This window comes from Anomalospiza imberbis, chromosome Z, assembly GCF_031753505.1.
Source record: "Anomalospiza imberbis isolate Cuckoo-Finch-1a 21T00152 chromosome Z, ASM3175350v1, whole genome shotgun sequence".
Taxonomy (NCBI): domain Eukaryota; kingdom Metazoa; phylum Chordata; class Aves; order Passeriformes; family Viduidae; genus Anomalospiza; species Anomalospiza imberbis.
The window spans coordinates 54686916-54705013 of record NC_089721.1 but is presented as its reverse complement, the minus strand read 5'-3'; the positions used below and the strand labels follow the sequence as shown (position 1 = coordinate 54705013).

The 18098-nt window shown below is 39.3% G+C and overlaps 1 protein-coding gene across 4 annotated transcripts in view; it reads left to right on the top strand.

Moving 5' to 3' along the window:
- LPAR1 (lysophosphatidic acid receptor 1) overlaps positions 1 to 18098 on the top strand; it is a 66563-nt gene that overhangs the window by 13220 nt on the left and 35245 nt on the right. For all 4 annotated transcript variants that reach the window (XM_068177379.1, XM_068177380.1, XM_068177381.1 and 1 more), the window contains exon 2: positions 9844 to 10015. In XM_068177379.1, coding sequence (XP_068033480.1) covers positions 9956 to 10015 — 60 coding nt within the window. In that variant the 5' untranslated portion in view covers positions 9844 to 9955. The remainder of the gene's footprint in view (positions 1 to 9843; positions 10016 to 18098) is intronic.

The window sequence follows — 18098 nt, the reverse complement described above, 5'->3', positions numbered from 1 at the left end:
AGAACAAAAGCATGCACCATACTTTCTTTTATACACACACGTGCACAGTGCACACAGTGCTGGCAACAGTTAATAATGGATCTTAAATGATGAGTTATCTATGGTTACTTGGAACTTTTCTGCCTCTTTGTTAACTATTTCAAATTTCATGTCTGTCAGTAGAAATAAACAATTTTTAAAGACTTTCAGAAACTGCTTTGAAATTACTTCTTTTAGGAATATTTGGTACTATAGATGCCAGTATGATGAAAGTGTATATTTTGAAAATACAGTCACATGACAGCAGCTTCATTGTGATTGTGCTATGAGAGGCCATCCATATTGTAGTGACTTGTTTATGTAAGCCTGAGCAGTTTGGCATTATTCTCCTGGAGTTGGTGTCTAGCTGTATTTTTCTTCTTTATTTTCTTGTGATTCTGTAAGTTTAAAGTTAGTGAGAAAATGTTGAAATCAGATGATTGCATGAATTATTACTCTGAAATCTTCCTAGTTCTTTAAGTTGCTTGAAATGCAAAAATTAAAAATTCACTTTTAGGGATATCTTACTGTTCTGGTATTTACCAATTAGAAAACATTATGGAGTTGCTGCTGCAAGTTGTTTCTTGAAGATGGTGCCGTGGCTAGCAGAGGTGTTTTAAAGCAATTTTTTTGTGTCTGTGTGTTTGGTGTGATTATTTTACACTGACCTGTTCATTGTGTTGAAGAAGCTCTTAATACATCCCAAGAGACATGTATCTACCAGCCAGCATCCCTTGCATTAAGGCAGATGCTCACTCTTTTCCCCCAGAGAGTAGAAAGAAGTTCTCCAGCCTTAATGAGTGGCAAAGGAAGAATCATTTCTAAGCAATTCCTAACAAGCAAACACTTATGTAAGTCAATAGGAGAAGCTAGATAATGACTGAAATAATTCTAGAGGTGCTGAATAATAATGGGGAGGCAGACTGATGTGTTGGCTTTAAAGGGCAAACTGCAGGAAAATGAGAAAAGTGAGGAAGCCATACAGAACTTTTTTCCAATTTTCAGACAATGCTCTGCTTTTCAGAGAAGTACAAGGCTCCAAGAGAAGATGAGGTATCATTCTGGGTTTAAAAAACAGCAACAAAATGCTCCCCAAGAGATGGGTGTGGAATAGATACAATATGGAAATAATCAGGAAAAGAGGTTTAGCAAGTGAGAGAATTGCACAGGATGGTGCAAACTGACCTAGGTCAAGGAGTATGGAAAGGATTCTGGAAAAGGACAACTACATAAAATAAGTGGAAATTTTGTTTGACTGAAAATGAGATTAAGTGCCTCAATCTGTAGCAGAGAAAAAGGTATCCTGTGTTTAGCAAGGAAAATGAGTATGATTCAGTTTTTGAGAGCACAGTCATGACAGTTCTAGCAAAAAAAAGTTGAGATGTTAATAGAAAATTAGAAATAAGTCTCTTTTTTTTTTCCCCCTTTATTTTGGTAAATTTCTCTTCATCAGTATGCAGAGAAACTAGGTGGATTAGCCTCTGCTGATGTGAGTCCAGTTTGTATCATAACTGACATGACTTAGGGTGAATGTGTTCATGACTTCACATGTTACAATGCCAAATCCTATGGGTTTGTCCTTTCAAAGTATGCTTTTGGCCACTTAATAAAATGTGACATTTTCTTTTCCCTCCAAAACCCCAAAATAACAAAACACACTACCCCAAGACAAAAACAATTCCCGAAAGAATGAACAGCTTGTAATCTTGGGAATAATCTACTCACTTAAGATCATCTGTAAGTCCTTTCTGGGGTGGAACCTCAGAGCATGTAAAGGAGAAAGGTAGACATGTATAGTTTAATTACAGTCTCTTAAGTTGTCTGCCCTTTGGTGGAACCCAGTGCATGACTGTGGTCAGTCTGCTTTTGTCATCCTCAGAAGGAGTACGAGGCAAATTAGAGTGGCATATGGAAAAGATTACCCTGCAAGGTAAAGGCTTGAGGATATTATACTATCTACTGGTTTGTTTGGTTATTTTCATTGAAAATCTGTGAAGAGGTTTCTGTCCTTTTATACATTCAGATTGCTCTTCTGCTTTTATTTGGGGATGTAGGCAGGCTCACTAACCTTGCCCTGGTGGGGTCACTATAAAAGTATCTTTGCTGAACCACATTGTTTGTAAGCAACAGATGATTTCTCTGAGTTCAACTGCATGATGATACTATTTTGTTGTTGTAAATTAATTCACTGCATGATTGATAAATTATTAAGGTGACAGGTCATTTCCCTAGTCTCACAGAGGGGAAAGAGGACAGTTTCACACCACACTCCCTCTATAGAGTTTGTGAAACTATTTAGCTTGGTTAAGGAGGCTCCACCTGGGGCTGAACTTGCAGGCTCTATTCTGTCACGGGAAGCCTTAGCAGCAATCTTGCAGTACTCGCATTATTGAGGGGAGAACAATGATCTTCCCCAGATTAGCCACAGAGCTTCTATTCAACAAGGTTTGAATGACGTAATTATTTTTTCTTGTTTGAAGCACAGACTGCACTGTGAATGCAAATGGATTAGGTTTGAGATCCTCTGTGAAACCTTGTGTTGTGGAAGAGTCCTACTGAATCTAAGGGCAGTTTTTAAAATTTTTATAGAAATAAATTTCTAGCCTCAAATCACTACTGAATTCTTCATCTTTTTTGCTTACCTAAGAAAGGCTAACAGCTGTATTTTGAAAGTAAAGACTGAGGTAATGGAAACTGGAGGTCTCTTAGCCCCAGGAAGGTGCAAACTTCCCTGCAGCAGCTTTTTAAAAGTCTGAAAGTCTTTGAGGTGTACAGGTGTGATTTGGTGGAAGGCAGAAGGGAAGATAGGAAACATGAGTTTCTTTTTTTCTCTTTTTTTCTGGTTAGTAATACACTTTGGGACTTCTGCAGTTTAGTTTGATCTTTAAGTGAGCTCTTGTGTTTGTTTTGGTTTGGGGTTTTTTGGCACATGCTTTTCAGGTACCTGGGCACCTTGAAGTTAAATTTTCCAAGGTGCTGTCTGTTATTTCATTTTGATTTGCTTAAATAAAAGCTGAGTGCCCTGGCTAGCTGATACTGTTTCAGTAAAGCAATCAGCAAGCTGATAGACAACTAAGCATGCTGCTGTCCTGTTTTTAATGCTGTTCATGGCTAAAGAAGTGGTTGCACTTAATATTATAGCTGAATGTATGCTTTGGCTGGCAAATTGCAATCAAAGCAGGCATCAGACCAACACAAAAGTAGATGTATTACTTACATGGAACCATAGTAATAATAAAACCCTGACTCTTTTTTTATATCACTGAATCACTTCCAAGACAATTGTTTAGGACACTATAATTCCAAAGTAACAGCAGTGGTGTAGGCATTACCTGTTTTGACATGTTCAGTGATTGGGCTTGATGTGTAATTGGAAGAGTTTTTTGTCCTGTTTTTCTGGTTGGCAAAGTCCTGAGTGCTCAGATTGCTGAAAACAAAGAAAAAAATCCTACAAAACCACACACTCATACACACAAAAACCCCCAGAAAAACAAGAAAAAACCAAACCAAAAAAAAAAAGCCACACATAACACAATTGTTTTATTATTTTTTGAAGGTAGTAAAACATATAAAACACTACATTATTCTTGTTGCAGGTCTCCTTCCCTCTCCTTCTCTCCCTTTCAAGCCTCAATGATATTTTGCTTAGCCAGTTTCTGTGTTATGTATTTATTGTTTCAGGTTGGAAAATGATAATTTTTAATAATTGTGCTGGGTATGTTTGCAGTTAAACAGTGCAATAGTTCATCAGCAACAGGAGTTATGTGAGCAGAAGTGGCCTGGATAGACAATGATGCTGTTGGATTAACGTTCTCAGACAGCAGTGAAAGAAAACTCTGATCTCTTAAACAATATCTTCAAAGAATTTACATTTAATGTCAAAATGAATTAACTACTGACAACTGCAAAGAAATTACTAGGTAGGTCTCTAGGGGATTCTTCCACAGAGACAGGGATTTGATGGAAAAATGTTTCTAGATATAAATTGATTGCCAGTTGTGGTTTGGGTAAATATATGCACTGTGTTTTGGGGATGAGGTATTATCTATATAAGAATCTTTTATTCTCTGTAGTTATTGCCTGTCTTTGGTGCATATGTAAGAGCTTTTGCCCCTATATAGCATGCCAGTCCAACAGCAGCATGAGAAATTCACCTTGTTTCCTTTATCTCAGTTTCTTCTGCAGAAGGTTATTTGTTAATAAGCTCACTTTTGTTGTACCTTCAGTCTGTCTTTGCTCTTTAGTCTTAAACTTAAAAATCTTGCCAATTTCTTAGGGCTGATTGTAACTTTTGTTCATTTTGTAGCTTTTTGTAACTAATACCAAAAGCATCCCACTTTTGATACTGGGAAATGGCAGAGTCAGGTATGTTTTACTATGGGTTTTGGTTTTGTTTTGTTTTTATTTCAGTATTTGCAAGGTAGAGATTTCCTATTGTTGCATCTGAACCTTTTCATATATTAGCAAATTCCATTCTATTTTTCTAGACAGTGAAGTTAGATTCAAGAAATGACTGGCTTTACTGGCAGGGACTGTTCCAGGGGGTTTTATGGTGCAGCCAGCACAGGAAACATCGTGAGCTTGTCCCTTGTTTTTGGCACTCCCCTTCCAGACCTCCAGCAATACTTCACAAATCCATTTTCACAGTGAATTTATTAAATTTTATGAAGAGCTTCCAAATGGTGAGAAGCTATAGCTCTGTAGTTTTTTCAAGCAGTCTGGCCAGTGATTAGAAACAGCAGGCAGGAAGGCTTTGGGGGTGGACATATTTGTAGAACTGGTCTTCACTGGGATGATGGAGGTGTTGAATGTGCTGTAAGAAGAGTGTAACTTGTGCATTTTGTTGGTAGTTGTACCAGTTTGATAGTGAACCACTGAGAGATTTCAAGTCAGAACTACAACTTAATAGGAAAATTGAAATAAAGGCAGAAAATTCTGGCTTAAATTGACATAGTCAGATTACAGCCTGACACCCTGTTGGTCAGGGTGGGGGTAGCAGTCCAGTTAAATGGTGGGTGTGGTTCTGTTGAAGTGTTGATCCTATAGTAAAGTCTAGTCCTTCTCCAGTGGTGGTTGTGGAGCTCTTGCACTCTGGGAATCCAGTGGTAGATGCTCTGGTGTTCCAACCTCAGATTATGTCCAGGTAGGAATGCTTGGTTCCTCCCCCTGGCGGAGCATCTCACAAAGGGATGACATAATTTTATGAGTCATGCAGAGTCAGTGGCCCATTAGCAGAAGATATCGCTCAGAGAAAGCTATCAGGGATGAGTCATGGAAGAGATAAAGAGCACTGCTCCACCTGGTTTTAATAGCTTGATCACACAGCAAGATCAAATAGGAAATCCAAATCACTGGACGTAATCTTGGGCTGGTACAAAAGCAAAAATTTCAGATTATCATCAGAAGTGGAAGAGGAGGTGGTAGTGGTGACATGCTGAGAAGACTTTACCATATTATCAGCTACCTGAAAATGGGAAGCTATGTTCTCTCTTTACTGACAGTTTGTGCCATATCTTACGGATATGTCAAAAATGAAAAACTGATCTATGGAGTTCTGTATGGCAAGTTGCGAACCTGTTGATGGAAAAGTTGGATCAAGTCAGGTTGCAGAGCTTAAAGCTGTCCATCTGGCTTTGGATATCACTGAATGAGAGAAGTGGCCAGCACTCTATCTCTGCACTGACTCATGGATGGTGACAAATGCTCTGTGGGGATGGCTGGAATGATGGAAAAAAGACAGTTGGCAGCACAGAGGGAAACACATCTGGGCTTCTGAATTGTGGCAAGGCATCTCTGCCTGGATGGAGGAGTTGCTATAGAAGTATGTGCTGTAGATGCACATGCACCCAAGAGTCAGGCTTGTGAAGAACATTGCAACAGCAGACACGTGGATGAGTGGATGACCTGCCAAGGTTGAAGTGTCTCGGGTGGATCTGGACTGGCAACAAGAATTACTTCTGGTTCTGTGGGCCCATAATGCTTCTGAACCTCAGAGAAGAGATGAAACACACAGTTGGGCTTGTGATCTAGTGGTGGATCTAACCATGGCAGTACCTCCCAAGTTATCCATGACTGTAAGATGTGTGCTGAGATTAAGCAGTCCAAGTGAGTGAAGCCCCTATGGTATGGTGGGTGGTTATCCAAGTACAGGTATGAGGAGGCCTGGCAGATTGACTACATCACACTGCCCCAGACAAGCCAAGGCAAGCACTACGTGCTCACAATGGTGGAAGCCACCATAGGATGACTGGAGGCCTGCTCTGTGCCTCATGCTACAGCCCGTAAGGAGCATTCTGGGCCTTGAAAAGCAGGTCCTTTGGCGGCATGGTACCCCTGAGAGGATTGAGTCGGACAACGGGACTAATTTCAAAAATAGACACCTGGCCCAGAGAGCATGCGATTGAATGGGTTTGTCATAGTCCCTACCATGCACCAGCCTCTGCGAAAATTGAGCAGTGCAATGGACTGCTAAAAACCACATTGAAAGCAATGGACAGTGGGACCTTCGGACATTGGGATCTACATTTAGTGAAGGCCACCTGGTTAGTTTACACTACAGGCTCTACTCTTTGAGCTGGCCCTTCCCAATTCAAACCTCCATGTACTGTGGAAGGGGATAAAGTCACTGTAGTGCATATGAGAAATGTGTAAGGGAAGACAATTCAGATTAGTGCTGCCTCAAGAAAAGACAAACCCATCCATGGGATTGTTTTTGTTCAAGGACCTGAGTGCACTTAGTGGATAACGCAGAGGGAAGGGGAAACATGGTGAGTACCTGAAAAGGATTTGCTTTTTGGATAAGAAGAGTCTGATTTATTGGTTTCTGAATGACACTGCCACTATATGTCATAACTACCAAGGACAATGAGTATGGACGCTCCAGAAACACCAGTCATGAGCTCCTCATAGAGCCACAGTCATGGACTAAATGAACACAAGAGAACATCTTGGAGGGATGGCCACTGACTGTGGAAATGATACCTGTGTTTGTGTGTACCTGTATATGTATGTGTGTAAACTTGGAAGGTGAGGTGTAGGATTGGGGCATGATGCAGATGGCATAGAATAAGGGGTGCATAGTGCTTGTTTGTTGGCCAGGACAGAGATAATTTTCACACATTAGCCGGAAGGGGTCAGAGCCTGGAGCCCTGTGGGCGTGCCTAGGTGGCTGTTCTATTCCAGGCACATCATCATAGGGAGCTGGAAGTAAGGGATTCCTGCTTCCCAGAAAGAGGCGGGGCTCGCAGTCAGGAGGAAAAATATGGGCACAGAGGGTCTGTGCATGAAAAAAATGGGGCAGAATGGGACCAGGTCAGTCTTTGAGCATTTTTGCATGTAAATCACGTTCTTTATGTATACTTACGTTACAGCAACTTATTGTTGCTGTTACTGTTCGTATTCTTATCTCGTTGCTGTTTCCGGTAAACTGGTCTTATCTGAACTTGAGACAGCTGAAAAACACCTGTTGTGTTACCTATCACTTCAACAAGTAGTAAAATGAAATGCTAGGCAGAAGAAGTCATTGCTGTTGCTCTTCCCTGGGTGGTGTTCATCTTTCTTTGTGATTGATAAGGCTGCCGTGGTGGGGTGATGCATTTATTTGTGAGCTGAATGAATGAATGAATGAATAGCAAGCAGGATTGTTTATTGAATGCTGCCAGAGGCGAGTGATGGAAATGAATACTTTCAGATGGCAAAAATTTAGATGTGACATTTGTGTGAGATCTTTTTCTTACTTTCTCACCTTTTTTACATGATGTTCAAATGTTTTATTTTCTTTGAGTTTAGAGGACCTATCCATCTGGGATTAATTAGTACTTTACACTATAAACTGAACAGACTTCAGATTTTTTTTTCTTAGTTTTTCACTTTTTTTTTTCTCTATGATGCTCTGTATTAAAAATGTTTGTTTTCTCTCATTTTTGTTTGACAGATAGGATTCTAAGCATACCTTTGGTTTTGGTTCAGACAGTATTCTCTAAAGTCAGCTTCAACTGTAATTTTTTCCCCACCTTCATTGTCCAAAAGTGGCAGCATTTCAGGATTAAGAGAAAAGATTTTAAAAGAAGCTAACAATGACTGTTGTAAAGTAGGTGCAGTGAAATTGCTGCTTTTAAGCATGTCATGAGAAGAACAGAAAAAAAGTCTTCTGAGATCATATTTAAGTTACAGTTGCAACAGCTCACAAGATATTGATGAGATGTGTTGGTTGAGGATTTCAGGCTGTTGATAGTGCTTTACTGAAAATCACTCTCAAGTTGCAGAAGCCTCCCTAAGTCAGAATTCCAAGATGATGCTATCTGTCCAGAGATAAATTAGTGAATTTCAGAAAATTAGTTAATCTCTCATTTTTTAAAGAAAACAGGAAGCCTGAAGGTTGTGTTTGTTCTTTTACTTTGTGAAGACAATCTTGGAGATATGCTGCAGCTCCATTTTCTGCCCTCCCCACGAGTGTAGGAGAAGATATTTGGAGCAGGGAGTGGAAAGAATGAAGGGTTACTAGCAAGAACTGAGTAGGAAAGAATAGGGGTCACTGGAAAGCTATATAAAGATGGAAAAAGTGATCCTAGAGCTTGGAAGATGAGACAGCTACATGTGACGTAAGGCATGTGGGGATGTGTTGAAATGTGAAGCAGGCATTTCAAGATGATGCTTTTTAAGAAGGAGGAATAATTTCCACAGTGGCGTGCAAAGGCTGAGTTTAAATTAACAAGACCAAAAACAAAGACATAACTAAATCAGAAAAGCATGTGCAGCATAACTTTCCTACAGCACTTATCTGTTCTTTCTTGGCTTGGTAAGTGTTGCCTTTGAAAAAATGAACTTATGGCCAGGAAAGTTACTGGCATTGTCTGTGTAACTATAGCATGTCCTCAATTTGAAAAATACCACAGAAATTTGGAGTAATTTTTGGTATGTTTATTGGATGCTGATTGCACTTGGCACAAGTAGATTACTGCCATGACTTGCAGAATAGGAAGTGACAGATGAAGACAGCAACCTGTGTTTCTCCAAAATCCTTTCTGTGGTGACTAATTTGTGGGTTGTGTTGTATATGTCTGGTCTCACTAAGGGAAAAAGACAGCAGTTGTCTTAGTCTAGAATTTTTTAATGGTATTATTGTCTTGGACATTTACAGGTGTTTCCCCCTCCACCTCTTGTTAGTTTGTTTTCTTTGCACACAAGAGTAGAAAAAGAAAAGAACGTGTATATGGAAGCTCGACTGACCTTGATAAACATGATAGCTATGGAGATAACTTCATTCTGTTGAATCAGCTGAGCAAATTTTACAGTTTGGTATATTCATGTACTGCAATTCTGTGACTACCTGGAAAAAAAGGCTGTCATATTTTTAAGTCATAGTGTGTAAGCTTTTTTTCTTAACAAAGAAGAAAAGTTCATGTGATCACTGAACTGAGGAAATAATTGTATGCTGAATTCCAGTGAGTAATTCTATGAGTGTTCTTTTGTGGGAATTTATTTTTCCTTTTGTTGTGGGGGGAAAAAAGTTAACACAGTTCCAATATTCTGTAGGTAACCATATTTCCTTGCAAAAGAAAAGCGGTCTGTGCATTAGCCTTCTTGTTGATTTCAGTTTGTGTGAGTCTAGTTTGTGTTGTCAAGTGATTTTTTTTTTTTCCTGTTCTGGAACAAATTCCAGTATACCTTTTGAGACTGCTCCTGCAAATCTGTTGTGAGTGGTCATGCCAGCAAGTGGGGCTTTACAAACTTGGACTGGTTTTGCAGCAACCCAGGATCTTGGGTGTTAACTGCCTACCCAGTTCTCTTGTTATTCTCAAAAGGTTTTTTTTTCTTTCCTGTTAGGAGTAAATATCAGTATGACTAGAGTCTGAGGAAGGACTCCTGTGTTCCTACCAAGAGCTTGTTGGTGCAGAGGAACAGTGCAAGGAGAGCAGCTGGGGCATTTTGAGCTGCCATGGATATCCCCACGGATTTGGTGCCATCGTCCATGATGTCCCAACCTGAGGTGATTGAGGTGAGTACGCAACAATGAAACTCCAGCAGGTGAACTGATTAAACCTCTTTTGTTTTTCTTTATTAAATCCTAGCTTTTTCTCCTCTTTAATTTTGAGTCATCAGGGGAATTTTCTGGAAATACTATATTAAAGACACTCATCACTTACTAAGAGTGTTGTTATACTTTGACACATGACATTGCTGTGTTATAGTACTATTTGTAAATGAAAATGTATGGCAAAATATGATCTTTGTTGACTCCATATAGGTGATCACTGCACTACAGCTTGATTTTTACTGTGTTTAATAAATACAAAATAGAGGCTCTAATGTGGATCAGTTGGAATAATACCAAAGGAAATTTTAGGTTTACTGTTCTTAACAGAAAAGTTTTAAGTGAAAAGCAATAATAAAATTAATAACACATTTAGCATTACTAACACACTAATCTTGCTTTCATGAAACCACTGTGTATTTTAGACTCATTTATAAAAGTGATTTCTTAGCTTCGTGTACTGAACACCAAGTACTCGAATATTCTGATTAAGTAAAAACTACAAACAAAAGGAGATGCTCATAACAGTCAAGATTTCATTTCAGAAAAGCATTTTCAAAGTCCTTTTGACTTCACAGAGACCCATGTGCCTGTTACAACTTAAAACATTTAAGGATATGTCTTTTATTGAAAAAGACACCACAATAATTAAGGTATATATTAGAAAATTTTACATCCAATATTTATTTTGCTTATTTTTTGTTATTCTTGTTTGTGTAGATTCTTTGGCTCAGGAGACTATAGCTCTCAGGAAGATGCACTGAGGAGCACCATATTTCAAAGATCCCTAGACTCTGTGAATTTAGGAAAAAACATGTCCACTACTGGGTGATGATGTGATATGAGCTAAATCCAAAATCTGCTTTTGAGTAACTTCCTAGTGCTACTCTTCCTCCTGTGTATTTTATTGCTTTTTGAGTCTCTGTTAAGGTTCCAGAAGGATTTTGTCTCTTTACAGAACAGTAGAATACCTCATAGGAGGTGAATGCTGCATACCTGTGTCCCAGGCTGCATAGCTACTGCCAGACTCCTCTCCCTTGCTGGGGAAAGGTTCCTGCAGGCCATCACCACACATTAGCACCCCTGTCTTTGTGGGTTACCTCTTTACAGCCTTCTTTATGTATGAATGTAGTGGGTTGACCTTGGCTGAGCACCAGCCAAGGTGCTGCTCTATCAATCCCCTTCCCAGTGGAACAGGGAAGAGAGTAATAACATGGAAAACAACTTGAAGGTTGAGGTAAGGCAGTTTACTAAAGGAAAAAAAGTGAAAGTTTGTGTGTGCATGTATAAGTGAAGGGAAAAATAAATTAATCTCTAGTTCCCATCAGTAAGTGATGCTCAGCCACTTCCTGGGAAGCAGGGCTTCAGCATGTGGAACTGCTGCTCCACATACTAAAGGCAAATGCTGTAAAATAACTAATGCCTGCCATTCCTCCTCCTGCCCTCCCTCAGCTTTTGTATCTGAGCTGACATCATATGCCATGGGATATGGCTTTGGTCAGTTTGGTCAGCTGGCCTGGTTGTGTCCCCTCCCAGGATCTTGCCCACCTCCAGCCCCCTTGATGGAGGGAGGAATGTTGAGACACAGCACAGATGCTGTGCCAGTGCTGCTCAGCAACAGCCAAAGCACTGGTGTGTTATCAACACCGTTCCTACCATCGATGCAAAGTGCACCAGCACTGTGGGGGCTGTTGAGGGGAAATGTGCTCCTGCTCAGTCAGACCCAATATAATTTCCACCCCTTATTCCATACCATTTATGTCACACTCAGATCACACATAATTAATGTATCTTCTAGCTATTCCTTTGTATTTATTTCTCATGACTGGAACCCCTTCTTACCCACACATAAAACTTAAACTACATCCTTAAACCATCTCTCTATCAAACATACATTTTCATTAACTACTGTCCCCTATTCTTTCACAGATAGCTATTATTATTTTCCTGTTTCATGGGTTTCCTTCATCCCTCCAGATCTCCAGTCCATCAGGATGAGTGGTCAGGAGAAGTGGTATAGTTGATCATTGGGCACCAACACCAGCCTGGCCTGGGTTGTCATCGCATTCTCCTTGCCCCCCACAAAATTAATTCTTCATCAGTTCATGTCACTCTTGCTAGTTTACTTCCTGCAACATATAGTTTACACCACAGAATATTTTTCCCCCAGGATTAAATCTTCTTGAGGCACATACCATGTCTCCCCATCTTTCCACATTACCCACCAAGTCATTACCCTCCAAGCACACCTAGGTCCTTGGGCAAAGACAATCCCAAAAATGGGTTTTTCTTAGTGGGAGGAGAAACCCACACTGACTTCCCCAGCTACTTCCCTATGTATTGCAGGGACCATATCTCCTCCCACAGTGTGAAGGGATTTTATTTGAGTAGGACGAGGGCAGTCAGCAGATCCCCTAGTGTTTACCAGCCAAATGGCTTCTGTTAAATTTGCATCCCAGTGCTTCCATGCCCCATTAACTAATGCTCTTAACATGGTCTTCAGCAGTCCATTATACCTCTGAATCTTCCCAGAGGCTCATGAGTGATAAGGGATGTGATATATCCATTCAATGCTGTATTTCTTTGCCTGAGACTTTCTGAAGTTATTTTGAAAATGAGTCCCATTGTCTGATTCGATTCCCTCTGGTGTACCATGTCACTACAAAATGTGTCTCTCAAGGCCTGAGATGTTGTACCAAGGAGTGGCAATGGTTTACAGAGCATGCTTCCAGCCAGAGAGCTGTTGCCTCTACCATGGTGAGTATGTAGCTCTTGCTGCCGTGTGTGTTTGTGGCAGTGGTCCAACATAGTCAATTTGCCAGCCCTCACCATATTGGAAACTCTGCCACCACTCTGTATTCCAAGGAGATTTCACTGATGTAGTTTGCTTGATTACAGCATGTTTCATATTTGTGTGTATCTAAGAATTGTTGTTCAGGACAAATGACTTCTCAAAAGGAGAATAAGAGCAGCTGTAATGTGAGAATGAGCGAAAGAAAATCCATCACTTGTAAAGAACTTGATGATCAGCATAGTCACCTTTCTGTTGTATTGAATACACATATCCTGGGTTTACAGAGAGATTTTGCTGAATAAATTCTGCCTGGACTTAGATCACTAGGCCAAAGACTAGAAATTAATAGGTGATTCTGGTCATTAATTAGTAATATAGAGGTCTCCCTCCACACTCAAGTTTTAGAAACTCTGCTTCAATGAGATTTGACTTGGGAGCCAAAAATAAATGACAACAAGAAGCAGTAGAAAGATTGGTACCTCAGTGTAGGAGATTGTGGTAGGAAAAATACCATTCTCTCATCCTCATGTTATAAAAGTAGGCTCAAAATTGGTATCTGTACAAGAAGACTTAAATGATTACATGAATTCTCACAGATTTCAGTAAATCATTGTGGATATGACAGTTGATAAAAGTCTTCAATCATATATAAAATAATAACATCTCCAGCCAATCCACTGGGAGCCATCTATATGTTTCTGAGAGTAAGGAAGACTTTTTTTTACAGGCAAGGACATAGTGAGATATGTATGTAAGGAGACAATTACCAGATTAAATATTGAAGTAAAGCACTTTTCATACTTGGACTGCATGGGCAGCTTTTGCTTTTCATGTTTGGAATTAATTTTTGGATACAGTTTAGAAAACAACGTCGACTAAATTTTTTTTTTTTTCCCCAGAGGACATTATTTTGCTTTTTGAAATTGAGGAGTTGCCACGATGTGCTGCAGAAGTAATTTAGAGACTAGTGTTTTAAGGAAGGATTTTTTTTAAACTTGGAAATAACCTTTCATGCCTTTTGCATGAGCTAGACAGCATCTTAATTGCAAAAGAAGAGTTTTCGATTTTACTTTTCTTTTTTTTTTTTTTTTTTTTTAATCCTTATCTTTAAACTTTCCTTTGGCATTGCCAGCATAGTTGGCTTCCTGGCTTCCTCCATATTTGGTCAATTTAGACTCAGAAGTAAATACTACCTATTTTGCATACCTATATATGTATATGCATCCATGTTTACACATTGCAGTAATAAATACTCCTCTGCTTATCATCAGTCCTTTAACTTCACCAGGCAAACAAACTTATTTCCCCTGAGAAAGAATCTCGGAGACATCAGTAGGACCATGTTTCTTCATACCCTCCTACCACACTAATTTATTCAAATCTCCCCTCTTCTACCCCCCGTATCTTGTTACCAGACCCAAGAAGTGGTGAGTAAGAGCAGAGGCATCCTGGTCATGTGTAAAGGTAAAGGATAAGTAAAGTTTCAAGGTAGTTTACCTGTCTGTAGCTGGGATCTGAAACAGCAAATAGTTAGGGGACAACATTCACAAAATATCAGAGAAGTCAGTGAAACAAAAAATTTCCCAAATATGCTTTTAGCTTTTTGCTACAGGATTTCATTGTAAGGCAAAAAAGATCTCAAATTAATCACAATAAATCACAATCTAGCAACTTCTGATTAGCTAAGCTGTTCTGTTCTTAAAGAGAGAGAAATAAAATGTAACAGAAATGTATGATTTTTAATTTGGAGATATTTTGTATACATGTTATGACTTCATACCTCAAATATGCATAACTAAACTGATTTCATAGAAACCTGACTAGTCTGATAATGCATTAAACAACATTAAATAATTCTGTAAGAAGCATTTAGCATCCCAGAGGGCTTTGCTGTTTGCAAAAAGAAGAAACGTCACAAGTTGTGACCCATACTGATGAAAGTATTCTCTGAAGTGATTAGTATTTTCTCTCTCTGTGAATGGCATGAGATAAATTCTGCAGTAAAAGTTTTGAAGAAGTAATGATTTGAGGTCCAGTTAATTAATGAACCAGGGACTTCCGACAGTGCCTCAGAAATGCTTAAAACAAGAAAGCAACAAAAATTCATTATTCTCTCTTTGCTTTTGCCAGCAGTGGATCCTACCAGCCAAATATTAGGAGTAAATGAGTACGTTTAAATAACTGCCTTGCAGTTGTTTAAAAGAGAAATCCAGAGCAGTTTCCATTAGAATGTCCTTTCATGGCCAGAGCCAAAAACCACTTCCCCCACTCTGTGCCGTTGAATACATCTCTATTTTCTACTCATTTTGTTTGAATTGGAGTGGAAGAGATTTAAACTATCATTGCCACAGAACGGTTATCCTCCTCATAATATGCTTGAGAACAGTCTGCTGTGAGCTGGCACAGCTGCTGTCACCCCTTTCCCCAGTGAAGCGCAACACAATTTGCATTTTGGATTTGGTGCCCAAGTGTCTACAGTCAACAAGTGTGTGGATTTTTTTGTCCCCCTTGAACTGAGTAAACAAATTAGCCTTGTTACCAAAACAGGCCTCTTGTGGTGGTAAATACAGCAAACAGGAGAACAAAAGGAAATGGTAAGGCTGGAAAAACAGTTTGTGATTAGAAGTATATCCATCCAGTTACAGACATCACAGGGGAAACTAAAATACCAGTACACCTTTTTAAAAAATTATTTTACTAGATGAAATTACTGGAGGTTGAAAATGCATCTCTGTTTTGTTTAAAGTAGACCAATAGTGCCTTAAACGTAACTGCTCAGTAAAGTGTGAACAAGTTAGTTACAGAGACCCCATTGTTTCTAAAGCTCTGAGAAAAAGATCTTTCTATATTCTGTTTATATATTTCACAAATATCTCAATATATCAGAGCAAAAGAAACCCAAATTGTCTGACATATATTTCATGAAATATTTATGTTGTACTTGTGAGAGACACAGCTCATCTGAAGATGCTGGATTTGTGGAAAAAGAGCAACAACACAGGAGTATGTGAAATGCTGGCTAAGTTGCGGATAGATGAGGTCACACTGTCTTTTCTTTTTCAATTCTTTTTTAAGTAATTCTAGCTTTTAATTTCTTAAATCTCCTTTTACTTGCAGAATTTTGGAAGGTCAATGACCTCACTGGTTTTTTAGACAATCTGTTGAGGTCATATTCATAGTTAATCAATGGGATCTGTGTCACTTGTGAATTATACCTTCCAAGAGTAAAACTGCCTCTTTTCTCACTGTTCCTGGTGGCTGGGTCTCTTTAATACACTGAGTGCCTAGAATGTTAAGCTGTATTTTCAGGTATAAACTGTAGGATACAGAGAAATTCTCAGTTCAGTTTCTAATACTGAACTGGGACATTTGTCAGCTCTGAGACTCTGTAGTAATCCAGTATGCTACAAAATCATCCTAAAAATTATTGGATGCACTAGCTCTTGCCACACGATCCTTAAGTAACTTCATGCTTTAGGATATTTTAATAGCATTAAAGGGATCCCCTTGCAGAGAGATTAATTTCCTACTGTGTTGTCAGCTTTGTGAAGGCCAAAATGAATCTAGTGAAATGAAGTAACCTGCTGTGACAGAACCACCCCATCTTATTATACAGCTTTATCTTTAAGTCTGTTGAATGGTTACTTTGAGAGAAGCAATTCTGAAGAGGAGGAGCCATTCTATGCTGGTGGTAGGTTTTCCTACTTCCATTGTGCAGATGAAAAGTATGTCTGTGCGTAAGGCTATAATGAATCAGGACCCTTGTCTTGTGACTTCATGATTTATTTATTTTTTTTTTACTTCTACTTTTATCTTTGAAGGAAACACATATTTTTCTGCTTTAATTTAAATCTTTTCTTTCATGTTCTGCAGTTTGAAAAGTAGTCTGTGTTTTTCATTAGGTCATGGACAACTGTTTTTGCTAATTGGATTTTTTTTTCTCATCTGTTACAACTTTACTTTTCTAAACCCCATGTTTAGCAGTTGTGGGTTGAAGAAGTATTTACATATTGATTCAATTATGCCTATACTTACTTGCTTATCCTTATTTTAAAGATATTCTTAATTTATATCCTTCTTTGGGGATTTTGAAGTTGGTAATTCCCTGAAGTTTTTCAGCTTGATTCCTTCTGGTATGTTGGTAAACTTAAGATATTTACATAAGCAAAAAGCAGTGTTACTGATTTCTGTTCACTGCTGCTCTAAATGTAAAGATATAAAACAGTTATTATGGTTTTGTAGTCTTAGTTTACCACACCAATATTAGAAAAATTAATTGCTTTTCATCTCCTCTGTGTTCTGGGTAAGAAAACAGTGACATGTGGAAGTTAATTCAGCAAAAGACAAAAAACAGAGGAGCAGAGTGTATTTGGAGAGTTTAGGGTTAAGATATTTTTAAGAGATTTCAAGAGATTTCCTGGATGTGAATTTTTTTTTTTTTGTGCCTTACAAGTTTGAAAAGTGCTGTAAAAGTCAGCCTTAATATTCAAAGAATGTTCTGCTCTGCTTCTCTCAACAAGAAATAGGTGCACCCATGGGTACTGGGAGTGGGGAGACAGTGACCTGCCTTTTTTTGTTTTGTGGATCAAGGAACTCTCCAAAGTCTGAGATTGCAGAGGGGTTTGTAAACTGATCATCTTCCCCTCAGGCACCTCGTGCTAATTAATGCTTTGTTTAGGCAGGATCAGTCAATGGTACTTGAAAACGTTTTGATGTTTGTTTTCCACCCCAAGCATCTCTCCATACACAGTCCTTACCAGGTGAGCGGCCCTCACCAGGTGAGCTGTCACTCACCACGGGGCTGGCAGGATCCAGAGATCCCCTCTCGCCTTCTGCTCCAGGCAGTCTATGTTCTTCACTGTTGTCTCTGCCCCAGGAGGGGCAGGCAGTAATGGGCTGCTCTCCCAAGGACATCCAATGGTCAAGCTGCTGTGGATCCACATCCTCATCCTGTTCTTTAGGGTGTGATGCAGAGGTGGCGCAGAAGCAAGATGAATCAGGCACAAAACATGGGAATGCTAACATGGGCTGTTCTTCCCAGTGTTCCCACTGGCGCCCCTGTGGTGTGATCCCATACAACCAGAGGAGAGGAGACAACCAGGCAAATAGTGCCTGTAAAGACCAGTGCCAAGGTGAATTGAATGACTAATTGCTGAAGAAGAGTGAGTTTTATTTATTAAGTCCTGGTGCCAAATTTCCTGGTCTATGTGCACTGTGCTGTGGTTATAACTATGTCTCATGATATTAAGAGAT